This window comes from Bos taurus, chromosome 3, assembly GCF_002263795.3.
Source record: "Bos taurus isolate L1 Dominette 01449 registration number 42190680 breed Hereford chromosome 3, ARS-UCD2.0, whole genome shotgun sequence".
NCBI lineage: Eukaryota > Metazoa > Chordata > Mammalia > Artiodactyla > Bovidae > Bos > Bos taurus.
The window spans coordinates 15192063-15212929 of NC_037330.1; the positions used below are offsets into that span (position 1 = coordinate 15192063).

Genomic DNA, 20867 nt, shown 5'->3' on the forward strand with positions numbered 1-20867 from the left:
ATCAGTTGAAATTTACTCTTGTATAAGGTATGAGTTAGTGCTGCATTTATTACCAGTTATTTATCAAGATTGCGTATAATATGTAGTTTCTATAAGTTATATTCCCAGTAGATTTTTGTAGTTTTTTTAATTAAAATATTAAAAATATTTAGAACTGAATGAATATTGTGCTACATATTGAAACTTTGAAATGTATCAGAAGGGGTACCTAGAGGGTTATTTATAGCCAGTAATGCTTATGTTATTTTCAAGAATGCTGAAGATTGATGAATGAAGATATTATTGAACAAAACTGGTGTCTAGATTGCCTTTACACAGTAAAGCCAAACTACTGACAGCGGGTTGTGGTGAAGGAAAGTGTGCAGCATTTATTATAAGGGCACCAAGCAAGAAGTTAGGACAACTAGTGCTTAAAAAGCCTGAACTCCCTGGTGAGTTTTAGGAGAACGTTTTTAAAGACAAGGTGAGGGAAGAGCATCCCAGGTATATGATCAGCTCATGCACAGATCTCTGAATGGTTGGTTGATGGTGAGGGAACAGGGTGGTGTCAGAGGTTACATCATCAGTCCTTAGGTGCCAGGAGGTCTGTGGTGTTCAGGATCATCAAGTAGTAGTTAATTTCTTTAATCTGATGGTCGTTTTACCATCTATAAAACAACTTCAGGAAATGTGCATCAGATGCTATTTTCGACGTTAAGTTTAGAGAAAACTAAAGCAGAGGATATAAGGGAGCGATCTGTCCTGGGAAAGCCTCACAAGCTCCTGCTTGGTTGCAAAGAGTCCAGTTCAGAAATCAGAAAAATGAGAATAATTCCCAAAATGTGACGGACAGAGATAAAACATATACATTAAATTAACAAAATAAAACTAAGTTATAGTAGAGAGAATCACTGAAGACCAACATTAGTAATACTAATGATAATTAATAAAATATATAAACTTGTGGTAAGGTTGATCAATAAGGAAAGAAAAAGGTAATAATAAAATTAGAAAGTAAAAAGGAGTTAAACTATATATCAGAGATTAAAATATGACAACTGTAAGAACTTTATGCCTAGAAAATTATAAAACTCAGTTTTAGATATAGAATGGGTGAATGTATAGAAAGAACATTGGTAATACTCCATGTTCTTGCCCAGTCATACACCACTTCCTTGCCAGTAGCTATAATCAGTCTCCTGATGTATACCTTTTTTTAATACCATTTAAGTATTCAGTGCTAGACAATACATTGATAGTTTAGTTTATCCTTCCCTTAACTTCACTGAAATGGAATTACATAGAATATATGCTTTTGTGCCACACCTTTTTTGCTCAACATGTAAAACCATCTCTGTTTTTGCACGTAGTTGTAGTTACCTCTTTTTTGTTGTTACGTGTTATCCATTGTTTGTGTATAATACAAGTTTTCTTTAAATTACTAAAGTATAGATGATCCATCAATTTCTGCTGCACAGCAGAGTAACTCAGTTATACATATATACGTGGGGGGGTGTATATATATATATACATACACACATATGTATTCTTTCTCATCTTCTTTTCCATATTGTTTTATCACAGGATATTGAATATAGTTCCCTGTGGTATACAGCAGGACCTTGTTATTTATCCGTCCTGTATATACTGGTTTGCATTTGCTAATCCCAGACTCCCAATCCTTCTCTTCTCCACCCCTTCTCCCTCTTGGCAACTGCAAATCTGTTCTCTGTGTCTGTGAATCTTTCTATTTTGTAGATAGGTTCATTTGTGTCATACTTTAGATTCCATGTATAAATGATATCATGGTATTTCTCTTCCTCTTTATGACTTAACTTCATTGCGTATGATAATCCCTAGATCTATCCATGTTGATGCAAAATGTAGAGTTTTCTGTTTTACTGTTGGGTTATTTTCAGCTTGACACTATTATCCAAAAATACTGCTCTTAACATTCCTCTAATGTTCACTGCTGGATAGGATACTAATTTCTCTAGGGTATATACCTAGGAGTGAAATAAAACACCTGATTTGCCCTAAGACTTAATTTTAAGCTATGGTTTATTCAGCCAGGGGCGTCCCTGGTTGCTCAGTGGTAAAGAATGTGCCTGCAAAGCAGGAGATGCAGGTAACTCCGGTTCAGTCTCTGAGTTGAGAAGATCCACTGGAGAAGGAAATGGCAACCCAGCCCAATATTCTTGACTGGGAAATCCCATGGACAGAGGAGCCTGGTGGGCTACATCCATGGGGTCACAAAGAGTCGGACACAGCTTAGCGACTGGCACCCCACTCCAGTACTTTTGCCTGGAAAATCCCATGGACAGAGGAGCCTGGTAGGCTGCAGTCCATGGGGTTGCTGAGGGTCAGACACGACTGAGCGACTTCACTTTCAGTTTTCACTTTCATGCGTTGGAGAAGGAAGTGGCAGCCCACTCCAGTGTTCTTGCCTGGAGAATCCCAGGGACGGGAGAGCCTGGTAGGCTGCTGTCTATGGGGTCACACAGAGTGGGACACGACTGAAGCGACTTAGCAGCAGCAGCAGCAGCATAGAACTGAGTATAGAACTAGGTAAGAGAAACAAGATCCATGCATGCAAGCTTGCTCATATGACAAAGGTAACCCTACATATCAATAAAGAAAGAAAACTGTATTCAATAAATGGTGCCCCCAAAGTTTTTATTTTTATTATTTATACTTGTTTATTGGAGGATAGTTGCTTGACAATGTTGTGTGCCCCCAAATTTTATATTGCATAAGAATGGGAATGAAATTGGATTCTGCCTCTTTTTTTTAGTTAATTGTTTAAGTTTGGCTGTTGCTGCACATGGGTTTTCTCTAGTTGTGATGAACGGCAGCTACTCTAGTGCAGTGTGCAGGTTTCTCATTCCATTGGCTTCTCGTTGCAGAGCAGAGGCTCCAGGGCCTGCAGGCTTCAGTAGTTGCAGCACGTGGGCGCTAGACCTCGTGCTCAGTAGTTGTGTTGCATGGACTTAAGTTGTCCTGGGGCATGTGGAATCTTCCTGGATCAGGGATTGAACCCGTGTCCCCTGCATTGGCAGGCAGATTCTCAACAACTGGACCACCAGGGAAATCCTGGATTCTGTCTTAATCCATGTGTAAAAATCAGTTCCCAGTTGGTTAAATAAATACATAGCATAAAAAGTAAACCTTCTTTTTAAAGTTAATACAGAATGAGGAAAACTTAATGACGTTCTTTGTTTGAAAGGATTTCATAAACAAGATATCAAAAGCAGTAAGCATACAGGTAAACACTTATAATACTGATTATATTAAAATTAAGAATTTATCGGACATCATCCACGTTAAAGTATGAATACTTTCTACAAACTTGGAGAGGAAATTTATAACATAATTTATAAGTTTTGGTATCCAGAATATGTAATGAAAAGAGTGTTTCAAATCAATCCAGTATAATCTAGCAATTACCTTTTATATAACTTAAAATTCTTACCCAGCTATCACCAGAATGCATTTTTTGTAAAGGTGTAGCAAGATTTATTATAATGTATAGAAACTGGAAATATCCCTGGTTGTTAACAGGAAAAGGAATCAGTATATAGTAGTTTTTCATGCAATGGACTATGATATGGTAATAAAAATTAGTGAATTATAACTGAAATGTAATGATAATAAATGAGTCTTAGAAACAAGATTTTAAGTGAAACAAGACCCTGAAAATTATGTACTAACTGATACTGTTTTTATAAAGTAAAAAAAAAACCCATGAAAAATAAACAACATATTGTGTTACTGTAGATAAATATATCATAAAACCATTTTTTTTTTTTTTTTTTGGCCATGCCATGCAGCTTGTGTGATCTTAGTTTCCCCATCAAGGATTAAACCTTAACCATACCAAGGGAGCCTCAGTGCCAAGTCATAACCACTGGACTGCCAGGGAATTCCCATAAAGCCATATTTTCAAATACCTTACCTGTCTTCTTTCTCTTTTCTTTCCTGAAGAATTCAATCTTAAAGCCATTAAATAATGTGTCTATCTGGGATGTGGAAACCATGGTGATCCTGAGCTGGATGTTAGAGCCTTAATGATGTGAAGACTTGGGTTATGGGATGAGGGAAAGAGAATATCAATCCAACCTAAGTTGTCAAAGCCCTCGTGGAATGAGAAGGACACTCTTGTAATGAGAGTGCCCAGTTTGGGGTATCAGGGACCAGTAAGGTTAGGAGGTGTTCATCCTGCTGCTGCTAAGTCACTTCAGTCGCGTCTGACTCTGTGCGACCCCGTAGATGGCAGCCCACCAGGGCCCCCCGTCCCTGGGATTCTCCAGGCAAGAACACTGGAGTGGGTTGCCATTTCCTTCTCCAATGCAGGAAAGTGAAAAGTGAAATTGAAGTCGCTCAGTCGTGTCTGACTTTTAGCAACCCCATGGACTGCAGCCTACCAGGCTCCTCCATCCATGGGATTTTCCAGGCAAGAGTACTGGAGTGGGGTGCCATTGCCTTCTCCTAGAACTCCTTAATAAGAATTTTTAAAAGTCTATTAGTATGTATTTTCATTTCCATCATAAACCCCCAAGGTGATTCTGATATATTTGGTCTATAGCTAGAACTTGGAGAAACACGGCACTTGAAGAATTTATATATGTAGAATGTATATCTGAGAAGGCAGTGGCACCCCACTCCAGTACTCTTGCCTGGAAAATCCCATGGACAGAGGAGCCTGTTAGGCTGCAGTCCATGGGGTCGCAAAGAGTCGGACACAACTGAGCGACTTCGCTTTCACTTTTCACTTTTCATGCATTGGAGAAGGCAATGGCAACCCACTCCAGTGTTCTTGCCTGGAGAATCCCAGGGACAGCGGAGCTTGGTGGGCTGCTGTCTATGGGGTAGAACAGAGTTGGACACGACTGAAGCGACTTAGCAGCAGCAGCAGCAGAATGTACATAGACACATGTAAGCAGGAAAGCAGATAACATTTTTGAATGAAGGAAGAAGAAGCATAGGGTAAGATGAAAGAAGTAAAAATGAATCTGTCTGATAAGGAGAATAGGAAAACATAAATAATAAAATATGAAATTCGTCTATCTGTCTCATGACCAAGTAAGATTTCTCCCAGGTATATAAAACTTGTTCAACATTCAAAAATCAATCAATGTGATTCATTACATTAATGAGTAAAGAAGAAACATCACATGGTCATAGCAATAAATGCAGAAAATTTTTTTACAAAAATCTAACATGTTCATGATTATAAACTTAGAAATCTAGGAATAAAAAGAAACTACCTCAACCTAATAAAAGCTGTATGTAAAAAACCCAAAGCTGACAGCTTCAGTGGAAAAAGAGCTTTTCCGCTATTATCAATAACTAGGAAAGGAAGTGAAGTGAAAATCACTCAGTCATGTCCAGCTCTTTGCAATCACATGGGCTATACAGTCCATGGAATTCTCCAGACCAGAATAGTGGAGTGGGTAGCCTTTCCCTTCTCCAGGGGATCTTTGCAACCCAGGGCTCAAACCCAGGTGTTCTGCATTGCAGGCAGCCTCTTTACCAGCTGAGCCACAAGGGAAGCCCAAGAATACTGGAGTGGGTAGCCTATTCCTTCTCCAGCAGATCTTCTCAACCCAGGAATTGAACTGAGGTCTCCTGCATTGCAGGTGGATTCTTTACCAACTGAACTATGTGGGAAGCCCCCAAAGAAAGGAGGCCCACTTCAATTCAACATTGTGTTGGAATTCCTAACCAGAGCAGTTAGGCAAGAAAAAGAAAAGTCAGCCTGTGTTTGGGGGTTGAAAGACTTAAGATATCAGTGCTACCCAAAGTGATCTACAGATTCAGTGCAGTCTGTCAAAATCCCTATGATGTTTTGTGTGAAATAGAAAAATCCATCCTAAAATTCATGAGGAATCTCAAGGGAGTCCAAATAGCCAAAACAATCTTAAAGAAAAGAACAATGTTGGAGGACTCACACTTCTAGATGTTTTTCTTTTTATTGTCCATTTTCATCATCTAGGACCTTTAACTCTGATATTTAAGTGATGAGAGCAGACTTTTGTCTTACCCTTTATATTATGGAAATTGTATTGAGCCTTGCACTAAGTGAGAGGCAAAAAGAAAATCTAGAAAATTCCCTGATGTGTCATTGCTTTGGTCCCAAGAGGCCCAGCCAATCTGTGTGCTTATGTTTATTTTATAAATATAATTTCCAAGGATTTTAGTTTTGCTTAATGGGAGGATAGGTAGAAGTGTCTATTTCATCCTTGCCTCGAACTGTATTCACCTTAATTTTTAAAGGTGTTTTTGATTGATTTAAAATTCTCTTTTGACAGGCTCCACCCTTCCCCTCCTTTAAGCAATTATAGATGTGTTTTCTTGCCTTCTAGCTTGCATTATTTGAGACATGAAATCTGCATTCATTCTTATTTTTGTACTACTGTATATAGATGGTGTATTTTTTCTCTTACTCCTTTTATTTTCTTTGTCAATACTTTCCAACAAGTTTATTATGATATGCCATACTTGTTTTAGCTTATATTGCTTATCGTTTGTTTAACTTCTTGGAACTTTGGGCTCTTTTTATCAAATTTAGAAAATTTTGGTCATCGCTCTCTTTTTTTTTCATTCTGAATTTTTTAATATTATAAATGTCACATTATTGTGTGTCTGTTTCTGTTCTTTTTTATAGATTTGATTTTATTTTAGTCGTCAGTTAAATTACTTGTGGATAGGTCTGGATTCTTTTGAAGATAATTTTTAAGCTTTATTAGGACTTGTTTTACTCTAGAGATAGTTGTCATGCAGAGATGGATAATGTTACCTTCTGGGATCTCTATTGAGTGCCCACGGTGTTGGGCAGTGTCTGTCACTCTCCCTAGTGGATTCTGAGTATCTGTCATCATGTGTGAGCTCTGGAAATTGTTTGGGTTGTAATATTCTAGTGGTTCTTTGTCCAGCCTTATGGAATTTCACCTTGCACATATACAAACCTAGTACTGATAGATAATGTACTAAAGAAGACCCTTACACAGATTTCTAAAGTTGTTTTTCTCCTTTACTCTCTCCACTCCAGTACTCTGCCTCATGAATTCTAACTATCTCAATCCCTCCATAGTCTGATCTCTCTTTTCAGCTCATTACGTTGGCCATTCTCTGCTTTGGGTCTACTCCCTCCACTTCAGTTGTTCTTATAAAGGCAGATTATCTCTTTCTATTTTTTTTTTTTCCAATTTTCTCAGGAATCACAGTGCTGCAATACAATGTCTGATAATTGTTTCATAAACTTTCTCCAGGTTTATAGTAGTTTGCTGTGTTTCTGTTAGTTTCTATCAGGAGGACAAATCTGGTATCTGTTACTCCTCCATGACCAGATGAGGAAGTCCCCATATCTCTCTTTTTTTTTAATTGCTGTGATGTTTTTTTAAATAGATAATCATTTGTAGGAAAAAAAAAATTCACCGTGAAATTATCTTTAAACTTCTCTTTCTAGCTTTACTGAAGCAGCAGTTGAGATTCCCAGTCCTCCTGAAACCCCAGCCAAACCTCCCGAACCTGAAAGTACCTTGCAGCCTGTGCTTTCTCTCATCCCAAGAGAAAAGAAGGCCCCACGTCCCCCAAAGAAGAAGTATCAGAAAGCAGGGCTGTATTCTGATGTTTACAAAACTACAGAGTAAGTAGTGGTACCTGTCAGCTGACATCCTTTGAAGACCTGTTATTCTTCCATGTTTTAAATAATACTTTGAATATCAAGGAAAAAAAACCCAATACAAATGTAATATACACAAATACAAATCTCATCACAAGTACCTCAGTGTTCACTGTACTTATGATATGTTTTGGGGGGCTAATTATTTTCCCTGATCTTTTATCCTCTCTCTGCCTTTCTAGATTATATTTCTATAGTTTGGATTCTAATACTGCCTTTTTTGTTAACTGAAAATAAGAAAGGAAGCACTGTGCATGTATCTAAAAATAATCTTGATGATTTTCTACACTCATTCCTCATTTGATTCCTCACTTGTTAAATGCCTTCTGTGTTCCAAACTATTTGCCAGAGGAGTAAAGTACTCCTTACTTTTAAGAATTTCATATTCCCTTGGGAAAGTACAGCTTAAATAAGTCCTCTGATTGAGAATTTTTAAAAACCCAAAGAGCTATCAATTAACTATATCATTGAGTAAGAAGTGGTTCACAGGAGTATAGCAGAGTTTGGTTTTGGAGGTTCAACAGTCTGCAAGATGGAATAGGGCATTTCAGTTAGATAGAATATCATGTACCAAGACACATACTAGGATTCAGAAATTTTTCATATATTAAAACAACTCAGAAGTTCACTTTTTCTGAAATGTAATGGTGTGGAAAGTAAGCATTGTGTGATAGAGACCACAAAACCATGGATTTTACTGACTCAAGATACTTACCCCACTAAGCTACATGAAATTTAAAATGCTGTTTTTTTAAAAAAGGAAGTGAAAAGTGCAACTTTGTGTTTTAAGATGATAACTCTGGCTGCAGAGTGGAAAAATGAATGAGGGAGTTACTAATGGCAGAAATTGACAATAATCATCAAAGGTCATGAGGTCTGAATTTAGTCAAGAAAGGAATGAAATTGAAAGAGGAACGATTATGTTTTAGAGATACATTTGATGTGGTTAAAGTGATCAACATGTAAACCACAGCACTTTATTTTGCATTGAAATGACCTTTCATTAATTTGTCATCGAGATATCATATAAATTCTTTGAGTCCATTTCTGCTGCTTATGTTGTGAAAATGTTTTATTAAGCTTACTTTCAGCAGCCAGTGATAGGAAATCCTCATAAATAATCAAGACTTTTTAAAGATAAACATTTATTTTCCTTTAATTTATAAGAAGTTGTGAAGTACACAGTTCAGAGTTAACATGCTATCTTCACAGTATCTTCAGGGACCTAGACTCCTTTTATTCTATTCTTCCATTTCAGCACGAAGCTTGCGTTCCTATGGTTACATTTTGTTCTGGGATAACTATCATAAAGTCTTCATTGCAGAAAGTATAAAAGAGGAAAGGGAGTAAAAAACATGTACCTTCTTTGTAAGGAAGCCTTGTGAACTGAATGTGTCTGCCTCAAATTTCATATATTGAAGCCCTAATCCCTAGTGAGGTGATATTTGGAGATGACGGCTTTGGGAAGTAATCAGATCATGTGGTGGAGTCCTCCTGAATGAGATTAACCCCTTATAAAGAGAGACAGTGGGAGAGATGATTTCTTTCTCTCCCATGTGAGAGTACAAGAAAGCAGTGTCTGCAAGCCAGGGAGAAGGCTCTCACTTAGAACTGAACCCTGATCTTGGACTTCCCATCCTCCAAAACAGTGGAAATAACATTGTTATTTAGACCAGCCAAGTCTATAGGTAATTCGATATAGCAGCTAATCTAAGAAGGAAACTTCAAAACCTCGTAGCTACTAACCAAAATATAGACATGTAACCACACTTCCGCCACAGGGAAGGCTGAAAAGTAATGGTCATTGTTTCAGATGACAGTGCAGAAAAAAATTAGCATTCTGTCATTACAAATAAGAAAATGAAAATATATTTTGGGAAGATCTTACACAGTTAGATTTTAAAGCAGTGTTTTTCCTGAATAGAAAAGCAGATATGTGTGAAATTTTTTGCTAAAATTTAAGTCTTACTTTTTTACTAATGTGCTTTTCCTGGATTAAATTCTGAAAAATGGGAGATTAATAATAAAATCAGTCTGTGCCTCAAAAGACCAGTATCATCAACTACATCAGTGTTTTAAAATGTCTTTAATCAGGCAAAAGTCTTTCACTCTGTAAAGGACCTCGTTTATGTTAGAACTTGTTCTTCATCTCATAGAAATAAATAGTAAGAAAATGGTTTATTGGGGATTTTTTAAAAAAACATTTGTCAAATAATACATGTGTGCATTTTTAAAGCTACAAAGCCAATATATTCTTGTGGGCTGGCTGCTTTTTATTGGTAACAGTTAGGGTGTAAGTTGTTTGTTTTGAAAAAATAAACAATTATTTAGAACAGTTTTAGGTTCACAACAGAATTGTTGGAAAGTACAGAGATATTGCATATATCCCCTATCCTTATGCATGCACAGCATCCCTGCAATGGACATCCTACACTACAGTGGTATCTTTTTGACAATGAACCTGTATTGACACAGTGTCACTCAAAGTTTGTAATAGACATTTGGGTTCACTTTTAGTGTTGTACATTCTGTGGGTTTTGGTAAATGTACAATGACAGGTATCTACCATTGTAGTAGCACAAAATAGTTTTGCTGCCCTAAAAGTCCTCCATGCTTGAGAAATTTGGTTTTTTTGGTCACAGAATGGTACAAGACAATTACAAGTTTATTCTTTTTTGTATAAATCATTATAGGTTTTAAAAAGTTGGGAGGGGAGAGTGTGAGTCGATTAAAATTGAATCAAGATAAGACCACACTATCAGTATGGAAGATGAATTAGATGAGGAAATACTAGAAGTAAGAAGACTATTAGGATGTAAGAAGACTATTAGGAAGCAGGTTATACTCTGTGGTTTTCCAGGATAGATCTAATGTGATAGCAGTGGCTAGATGTTGGAAAAGGTGGACTCTTGAAATTTTTTGACATTAATATTGAAATGAATTAAATACTGATTGGTTGGTAGGGAGTAAAGGATGGGGCTAGAGTCAATGATTCTTTCCTGGAAAATCTCATGGGTGGAGGAGCCTGGTAGGCTGCAGTCCACGGGGTTGCAAAGAGTCAGACACGACTGAGCGACTTCACTTTCACTTTTCACTTTCATGCATTGGAGAAGGAAATGGCAACCCACTCCAGTGTTCTTGCCTGGAGAATCCCAGGCTCGGGGGAGCCTGATGGGCTGCCGTCTATGGGGTCGCACAGCGTCGGACACAACTGAAGCAACTTAGCAGCAGCAGAGTCAGTGATGATCCCAATGTTTTGTTTTGTATTCCTGGGTGTGTGATGATGTCATTAACTAATATACTGGATGAAAGTGGTATGGCCAGTATTCCTTGGATTAAGTGAGCCTCTATTACCATGAACATGACTATGTACATGTACGTATATAGGCACCAAAAAATGTCTTTGCTTAAAGCAAGTCAAATTTATTTTATAGTCCCTGAGGTCCGAAGTCTGAATTGAATCTCTCTAACCTAAAGTCAAGGTGTTAGCACAACTGTGTTCCTTTTAGCCGCTCTAGGGTAGAATTCTTTCTCTTCCCTTTGCAGAATCAAGAGGCTACTCGAATTCCTTGGCTTGGGGCCACTTCTGTCTTCAGAACCAGCAACAATGACATTGAGATCATTGAGGTTGAATCCTCACATTGAATCACTTCAACCTTGGTTGTTTTCACTTTTTTTTTTTCCACTGACTCTGCCTCATTTGTATTCTTCTTCCATTTATAAGGACCCTTGTGATTAAGTTGGGCCTACCCAGATAATTCAGAATAATCTCTGTATTTTAAAGTCAACAGATTAGAAACCTTAATTATATCTACATATTCCCAGCTTCTGGGAATTTTTATTTGAGGAGGAGGTTGTATATTTTTGTGCCTGCTATACACTTCTAGCTTATAGGATTTGGAATGGGGTATGGGGTTTTCACTTCTTATTTTTTATGTGTCTTTTATATATCTTGTAGTTGTAAAAATGCTATATTACTTTTGGAATTTAAGTTTTATCTAATAGAGATTTTAAAGAAAATGAAATACCAGATATACTTCAGGTGAATTGGAGAGTGAACTTTAGAGTGTACATTATGGTAAAATAGCATAATATCGAATATTAACACTACTTTGAAAGGGAGCTTCTGGTTCTTTTGTTGGGGGAGGTTTCTGCTTTTAGTTTAGTCACTGTCACACTGTTTTGGGTGGATTACTTAGTTTCCCTGGGAATGGTAAAAATGAAACTTGATATATAAAGTGAAGCTATTGAACTACATGTGGTTCATGGGGTCACAAAGAGTCAGACACGACTGAGCGACTGAACTGAACAGATTGAACTACATAGTTCATATCTTAAGACTATCCTGACTCAAAAATTGTGACTTCTATGTTTTATAAAAATAAAACATATGCTTTCATATGCTTTCTTTGATTTATAGGCTCCTTTTGAGTACTAAATCTGTTATAGGAAATAGGATAACTATAAATTTCAGGCTTACAGAACATTGCTTGTTTGCAGGGGAATTAATATATGTGTAAAATATAGATGTATTTATTATATATTAATACTATAATATTTATATTATGTGTGTAATACATAATGTTTATACTTAGCTGTCATTTCCTCAAAATAATACGTATCTTTGGAAATAAAATGAAAGCATGGTACCATTTTGTATTTGATATATTATTTAAATTTTTAGAATGCTTTCATATTAAATCTGTGGGAAACAGTAAAGTAGATGGTTACTATCTACTGTTTAGGAAACTGACACAGAAAAGTTAAAGAACTTAAGTTTACAAAATTTATCATCAAAATAATTATTGGGGTTTTTAATGCCTAGAGGTTCCACCAATCTTATTTCACCAGTAAATCATGCTGCTTTTCAGAAACTGAGGTTCAAGGGGTACTGGATTAAAATTTCTTTGTTATAGATAATCTCATGGTTACGGTTGGATTAAATTCCAGAATATGGTTCATTTTCCCCTGAAATTCTTTAGGAACATTGTAGGTCTAAATTCAGCTTAAATAGGAGGGCAGACTGGATGAATGCAAACCTCACACCATTCCTATTTAGTATCAATAGAAAGTCATGCCTGCGTGCTTAGTCGTATCTGACTTTTTTGCTACCTCATGGATTGTGGCCCACCAGGCTCCTCTGTCCATGGAATTTTCCAACCAGCAGTACTGGAGTGGGTTGCCATTTCCTCCTCCAGGGGATCTTCTCGAACTAGGGATCAAACCTGTGGCTCCTGCATTGGCAGGCAAATACCCACTGAGAAACCTGGAAAGCCATGGAGTAGCAATAGTTTTGAATTTCTATTGTTAATTAATAAACTTTTTTAGAGCAGTTTTAGGCAAAATAGAGCAGAGAGTACAAAGATTCCCATATATACCTTGCCCCCATCCACACTCAACTTCCCTCATTTCAGCTAGACCTAATCCTTCATTTGACACATGTTAAAACCGAAGCTAATAAAAGGTTAAATGACTTGCTGGAGTCCCACAGATCATTTTTAGCAAAACAAGGTAAAAATTTCAGTTCATCTGATTTTATCTTAATCACTAAGAAAGCAAAAATAATGGATGTTTATTTATTGAGGTATAATTGAACCACAAAATTATATTGGCTTCAGCTGTACAACATGATTAGGTATTTGTGAATCTGCAAAATAATCACATAAGTGTAGTTAAATATCTGTCACCATTGTTGTGTCCGACTCTTCAACCCCATGGACTATAGCATATCAGGCTTCCCCGTCTATCACCAGCTCCCAGAGCTTGCTCAAACTCATTTCCATCAAGTTGGTGATGCCATCCAACCTCTCGTCCTCTGTCGTTCCCTTCTCCTCTTGCCTTCAGTCTTTCCCAGCATCAGGATCTTTTCTAATTAGTCATTTCTTCACGTCAGGTAGCCAAAGTATTGAATCTTCAGCAACTGTCCTTCCAATGAGTATTCAGGACTGATTTATTTTTGGATTGACTGGTTTAATATCCTTGCAGACTGAATAATAGTCCATTATTTATGTGTGTGTGTCTATATATATTGGAGAAGGAAATGGCAACCCACTCCAGTATTCTTGCCTGGAAAATCCCATGGACAGTGGAACCTGGTAGGCTACTGTCCATGGGGTCGCAAATATATATATTTATATCACATTCATCTCTCAGGAGACACTTAGGTTGTTTCCTTATCTTCGTTATTGTAAATAACACTGTAGGAAACATGAAGGTACGGTGATCTTTTCAAGATAGTTTTTTTTGCTTGCTTCAGATTAATACCCAGAAGTAGAATTGTTAGATCATTGGTAGTTCTAGTCTTAATTTTTTGAAGAACATCCTTACTGCTTTCCATAGTGGCTGTGCCAGTTTACATTCCTACCAGCAGTACACAAGGATTCCCTTTTCTTCACATCCTCACCAACAATTGTTATTTCTTGTCTTTTTGATAATAATCATCCTGACAGTTTGAAGGTGATAGTTCATTGTTGTTTTGATTTGCATTTCCCAGCCAATACTTTAATGTACCTGTTGGTCTTCTGTATGTCTGCATTGAAAAAATGTCTATTCAGATCACCTGCCCATTTTTAAATAAGATTGTTTGTTTATTTGTTTTTGCTCTTGAGTTGTATGAGTCCTTTTTAAATTTTGTGTATTAACGGTTACCCTATCAGATATAATTTGCAAATATTTTCTGCCTTTAAATAGTTTGACTTTTAATCTTGCTTATGGTTTCCTGTGCTGTGCAGAAGCTTTTTAGTTTATCTTTGCTTTTGAAGAAGCCTTTGCTTTGGGTATCAAATCCAAAAAAAAAAAAAAAAATCATAATCGGGAAATGTTCCAAGTAAAAGTTTTTAAAACAAAAGTAGCTTCATGTTTTAAAATTTTTAATTAACTTTATTGTGGTTAAATATACATGTCATAAAATTTACTATTTTAATCATTTTAAGTGCACCATTCACTACCATTAAGTACATTACCTTGTTATGCAAACATCACCACTGTCCACCTGCAGAACTTTTTCATCATCTCTAACTGAATTGTTTTATTTCTAAAATATGAAACTAGTATGGTTTTCCAGATGGCTTAGTGGTAAAGAGTCTGCCTGCCAATGCAGGAGCCACAGGAGATGCAGGTTCAAGCACTCCGTCCAAAAGATTCTGTGGAGTACCGAAGTGTGATGATATATGCAAAATGACTGGCAGGCAGTAGACACTCAAGAGTAAATCTTAGCTGTTTCTTCTGCATCTTACTCTTCCAAACAATTGTTTCATATCTCCTACAGTATGTTTTCTATCCTCTTTTTTTTTAAGTAAACAGTTTTATTGAGATGTAATTCACGTATACAGTAACCTATTTCAATGGTACAGGTCATCAGTTTTTGGTATATTACATTATTAATTTTTTAAATTCTGAAATACAAAATTTGGCGTTTTAGCCATTCTTAAGGTTATATTTCAGTGGCATTAATTCACAGTGTTGTATAACATAACCACTATTTCCAAAATTTTTTCATTACCCTAAATAGAAACTCTTTAATAGTTAAGCAAAAACTTCCACTCCTAAAACTCTCCTCAGCCCATCATAATGTCTCATGTACTTTCAGTCTGTATATTTTGCCTCATCTGGGTGCCCCATGTTAGTGGAAACATACACAGTATTTGTGCTTTGGGGTCTGGATTATTTTATTTAACACAATGTCTCTGCTGCTGCTGCTGATAATGTCTCTAACTTTCATTTATGTCATAGCATATATCAAAACTTCATTCCTTTTTATGGTTGAGTAATACTCCATTGTACATACATACCACATTCTGTTTATTCATCTGTTGATGAGCACTTGGGTTATTTCTCTCTTTTGACTATCATGAACAATGCTACAGTGAACACTGGCATACGTTTATCTGTTCAGGTTCCTGTTTTCAGTCCTTCATGTATAAACTTAGGGGTAAAATTGCTAGATCATACGGTGATTTTATATTTAGCTTTTTAAAAAACCACCAAACTTTCCCACAGTGGCTGCATTGCACCACTGACTGTTCATCATACAGTTAATTTACTGATTTGCAATCTTTCTACTCTGTTAATTTGTTTTCACATATAAATTTTCCTCTTAGCACTGCTTTTACTGCACCACATAAGTTTTGTTTTGTCCTATTTTTGTTTCCATTCATTTCAAAGTATTTTCCAATTTCCCTTTTGATTTTTTTATTTGATCCAGTTGCTTACAAGTATGTCGTTTAGTTTCTCATGTAAGTGAATTTTTCAGTTTTATTTCATATCTAGTTTCATTCCTTTGTGATCAGGAAAGATATTCTGTATGGTTTTAATAATTTTTGATTTATTGACTTCATTTGTAGCCTAACATGGTCTTCCTGAAGAATCTTCAGTGTGCACTTGAGAAAACTATGTAATCTTGTGTTTTTAGGTGGAATGTTGTTTCTGTTTCCGTTAGATCCTGTTGGTTTATAATGTTGTTCTAATATTTATTGGTCTTGTATGTGGTTGTTCTAACATTTATTGAAATTGGTAAGTTGAAATTTGCCAACTGTTACTGTACAAGTGTCCATTTCTCTCAAATTCTGTCCGTGTTTCCATCATATATTTTGGATCCTCCGATGTTTGATGGATTTTTTTAATATATAATTGTTATAACTTCATGGTGAATGGGCTCTCTTGTCAATATTTAATGTTCTTCATTGTCCTTTGTAACTTTTTTTTTACTTAAAGTCTCTATTTTTTGTTCCTATCTTTGGATCTAAAGTGAATCTCTTATATATAGCATGTATGTAGTTGGATCATGCTTTCTATTCATTTTCTTCCTCTGTACCTTTGATTGGAAAGTCTCATCTATTTACATTTAAAGTAGTTACTAATAAGGAAATATTTATGCTTGTCATTTTGTTTTCCATATGTCTTATAGCTTTTTGTTCCTCATTTCCTCCATTACTGCCTTCTTTTGTACTTAGCTGATCTTGTACCTGTTTGATTCCCTTCTCAATCTGTTTTGTGTATATTCTATAGCTGTTTTGGGCTTCCCTGGTGGCTCAGATGGTAAAGAATCTGCCTACAATGCAGGTGACCCAGGTTCAGTCCCTGGGTTGAGAAGACCCCCTGCAGAAGGGAATGGCAACCCACGCCAGTATTCTTGCCTGGAGAATTCCATAGACAGAGGAACCTGGTGAGTCCATGAGGCCTCAAAGAGTCGTACACGACTGAGCGACTAACACTTCACTTATTGCTATTTTGTCTTTGGTTACCATGGAGATTACATATAACTTCATAAAGATATAAACCTGTAATTTGGATTGATACCAACTTAACTTCAGTCACATGCAAAAATACTATTCCTATAAAGCTCTATGCCTTATTTTTATTATTGACATTACAGATTACATCTTTATTCATTTTGTGCCCTAAAACACATTTATAATTATTTTTTATGCATTTATCTTTTAAATCCTATTTTCCATACTCTGTTTCTCTGCAGTCACCCATCATGATTAAAGTATAAGAAGAGCCTCTTTTGTCCTAGAAAAAAATCTTTTTTTTTTTTTTTGCACCACAGCATGTGGTATCTTAGTTCCCCCACCAGGGATTGAACTTGTGCCCTCTGCATTGGAAGTGCAGAGTCTTAACCACTGCACCATCAGGGAAGTCCTCAGAGTCTTTTTTTTTTTCTCTTTGGCTGCACTGGGTCTTCGTTGCTGCGTGTGGACTTTGTCTAACTGCAGACTTTCTCTAGTCAGGGCCTGCTCTTTGTTGCGGTCCTCAGGCTTCGTTGCAGAGCATGGCTCTGCAGCACACAGGCTGTGGTGCACACAGTAGCTGTGCACACAGTGCAGTCTAGAGCACACAGTAGTTGTGGCGTACAGGCTGCGTTGCTCCCTGGGATATGGGATCTTTCCAGAGCAGGGATTGAATTCATGTCTCCTGCATTGGCAGGCAGTTTCTTAACCACTGTACCACCAGGGAAGTCCCCCAAAAGTCATTTTATGATAATAATACTAATAATAAATAAAGATTCCATTAACAGAGCTGATAACTCTTCACATGTGGTTTACCTCCTAATGTAGGGTAAAACATATCAGATCACTGATTAGTCTCAGGAATTATCATGATTTATGAAAGTTCAGTCTGCCACTTAGACATGGAGAAGCATTGGAAAGGAGTCCATAACCACATTTACATTCTGTTCTGTTTTTTATAGAAGCTTGCATGTGTTTACATGCTCAGTCGTGTCCCAACTCTTTGCAGTCCCATGAACTGAAGCCATCAGGCTTCTCTGTCCATGAAATTTCCTAGGCAAGAATACTGGAGTGGGTTGCCATTTCCTGCTCTAGGGGTTCATCCCACCCCAGGAATCGACCTCGCAATCCTGTATATCTTGCATTGGCAGATGGATTCTTTACCGCTTGAGCCACCTGGTTGTGTACAAATATGTTTGTATCTGGCTTTGAATAGGCAACAGCTATTGTTCTAGCTCCCTCTAGTGATAATATATTCCTGATGGACTTTTAATAACATGATTTACTATACTCTAATAAAAAATAAGATTTAAGATACTTCAAAAAATTTATCCCATTCATACAATGGAATATTATGTAGCCTTAAAAAAAGAAGGAATTTGACACCTCCTACAATATGGATGAATTTTTAAAGTCTTATTGCAGGTGAAGAGCCAGTCACAGTTGACTACTCTAGGTACCTGTCATTCTACATATGATAGGTACCTAGAGTAGTCAAATGCATGGAAACAGAATGGAGAATGGTGGTTACCAGGAGCTGGTGGCAGTTACTGTTCAGTGGGTACATAGATTCAGTCGCACAAGATGGAGTGTTCTATAGATAGATAGCAGTGATGGTTGTATAAAGTATAACTGTGAATGTACTTAATACCCTGAGATACACAGTTAAGATTTGTTAAAATGGGAAATTTTACGTTATGTATATTTTACCAGGAAAACTTTGCAAGAAATCCGTTACCTCAACTTGTGAGATATTCCTCCAATCTGTTCTTTAGACTGGAAAATTATATAGCCTTCCCTTAGGAAATGTGTGTCTCAAGCTCTAAATGCCATCAGAATTCATGGGAGAGATAGGAAAACATAATTTTCTAATGAAAATTGGAAATTAACATGTCTTAAAGTGTAGAAATTACAAATTACATCATCATTGCTATAGCAATGATAGTATTGTAAATTAGGAATTTGGAAAGTGAAGTAATACTTTTTAATACACATGTAGTTATTTTTTTCTATGTAAAAACACAAATATTAGTATTTTCCAACCTGAGCATGACTTAGAAATTACCTAATTTACTTCCCTTAAGACCTAGATAAGTAAATCTTGCATGCAGTGATACGATCTTCCCAAGTTAATCTGTTGGGGTTTTTTTTTTTTCCCCCAACAATGGTTTTTGTTTGTTTTGAAAATACTCAAATCTCTGGCAAAATTAATGCCTATATCAGTTCAGTTCAGTCCTTCCCTCAGTCCCACTCTTTGTGACCCATGAATCGCAGCACGCCAGGCCTCCCTGTCCATCACCAACTCCCGGAGTCTACCCAAACTCATGTCCATTGAGTTGGTGATGCCATACAGTCATCCCATCCTCTGTTGTCCCCTTCTCGTCCTACCCCCAGTCCCTCCCAGCATCAGGGTCTTTTCCAATGAGTCAACTCTTCGCATGAGGTGGCCAAAGTACTGGAGTTTTAGCTTCAGCATCAGTCCTTCCAATGAACACCCAGGACTGGTCTCCTTTAGGATGGACTGGTTGGATCTCCTTTCACTCCAAGGGACTCTCAAGAGTCTTCTCCAACACCACAGTTCAAAAGCATCAGTTCTTCGGCACTCAGCTTTCTTCACAGTTCAACTCTCACATCCATACATGACCACTGGAAAGACCAAAGCCTTGACTAGACGGACCTTTGTTGGCAAAGTAATGTCTCTGCTGTTCAATATACTATCTAGGTTGGTCATAACTTTCCTTCCAAGGAGTAAGCATCTTTTTAATTTCATGGCTGCAATCACCATCTGCAGTGATTTTGGAGCCCCTAAAAATAAAGTCTGACACTGTTTCCCCATCCATTTATTTCCCATGAAGTGATGGGACCAGATGCCATGATCTTTGTTTTCTGAATGTTGAGCTTTAAGCCAACTTTTCCACTCTCTTCTTTCACATTCATTAAGAGGCTTTTTAGTTCTTCTTTACTTTCTGCCATAAGGGTGGTGTCATCTGCATATCTGAGGTTATTGATATTTCTCCCAGCAATCTTGATTCCAACATATGCTTCTTCCAGCCCAGCGTTTCTCATGATGTACTCTGCATAGAAGTTAAATAAGCAGGGTGACAATATATAGCCTTGACGAACTCCTTTTCCTATTTGGAACCAGTCTCTTGTTCCATGTCCAGTTCTAACTGTTGCTTCCTGATCTGCATATAGGTTTCTGAAGAGGCAGGTCAGGTGGTCTGGTATTCCCATCTCTTGAGGAATTTTCCACAGTTTACTGTGATCCACACAGTCAAAGGCTTTGGCATAGTCAAAGCAGAAATAGATGTTTTTCTGGAACTCTCTTGCTTTGTTGATGATCCAGCGGATGTTGGCAATTTGGTCTCTGGTTCCTCTGCCTTTTCTAAAACCAGCCTGAACATCTGGAAGTTCACAGTTCATGCTGAAGCCTGGCTTGGAGAATTTTGAGTTTGAATTACTTTACTAGCATGTGAGATGAGTACAATTGTGTGGTAGTTTGGGCATTCTTTGGCATTGCCTTTCTTTGGGATTGGAATGAAAACTGACCTTTTCTGGTCCTGTGGCCACTGCTGAGTTTCCACATTTGCTGGCATATTGAGTGCATCAGTTTCACAGCATCATCTTTCAGGATTTGAAATAGCTCAACTGAAATTCCATCACCTCCACTAGCGTTGTTCGTAGTGATGCTTTCTAAGGCCCACTTAACTTCACATTCCAGGATGTCTGGCTCTAGGTGAGTGATCACACCATCGTGATTATCTGGGTTGTGAAGATCTTTTTTGTACAGTTCTTCTGTGTATTCTTGCCATCTCTTCTTAATATCTTCTGCTTCTGTTAGGTGCATACCATTTCTGTCCATTATTGTGCTCATCTTTGAATGAAATGTTCCCTTGGTATCTCTAATTTTCTTGAAGAGATCTCTAGTGTTTCCCATTCTGTTGTTTTCCTCTCTTTCTTTGCATTGATCACTG

General features: G+C 37.1%; 1 protein-coding gene across 10 annotated transcripts in view; it reads left to right on the top strand.

Annotated features, from left to right (window-relative positions):
- ASH1L (ASH1 like histone lysine methyltransferase) overlaps positions 1 to 20867 on the top strand; it is a 208014-nt gene that overhangs the window by 101641 nt on the left and 85506 nt on the right. For 9 of the 10 annotated variants that reach the window (XM_010802923.4, XM_024989639.2, XM_015462302.3 and 6 more), the window contains one exon: positions 7448 to 7627. The exons of the other annotated variant lie outside the window; for it this stretch is intronic. In XM_010802923.4, the coding sequence (XP_010801225.1) occupies positions 7448 to 7627 (180 nt within the window). The remainder of the gene's footprint in view (positions 1 to 7447; positions 7628 to 20867) is intronic. 10 annotated transcript variants of the gene reach the window in all.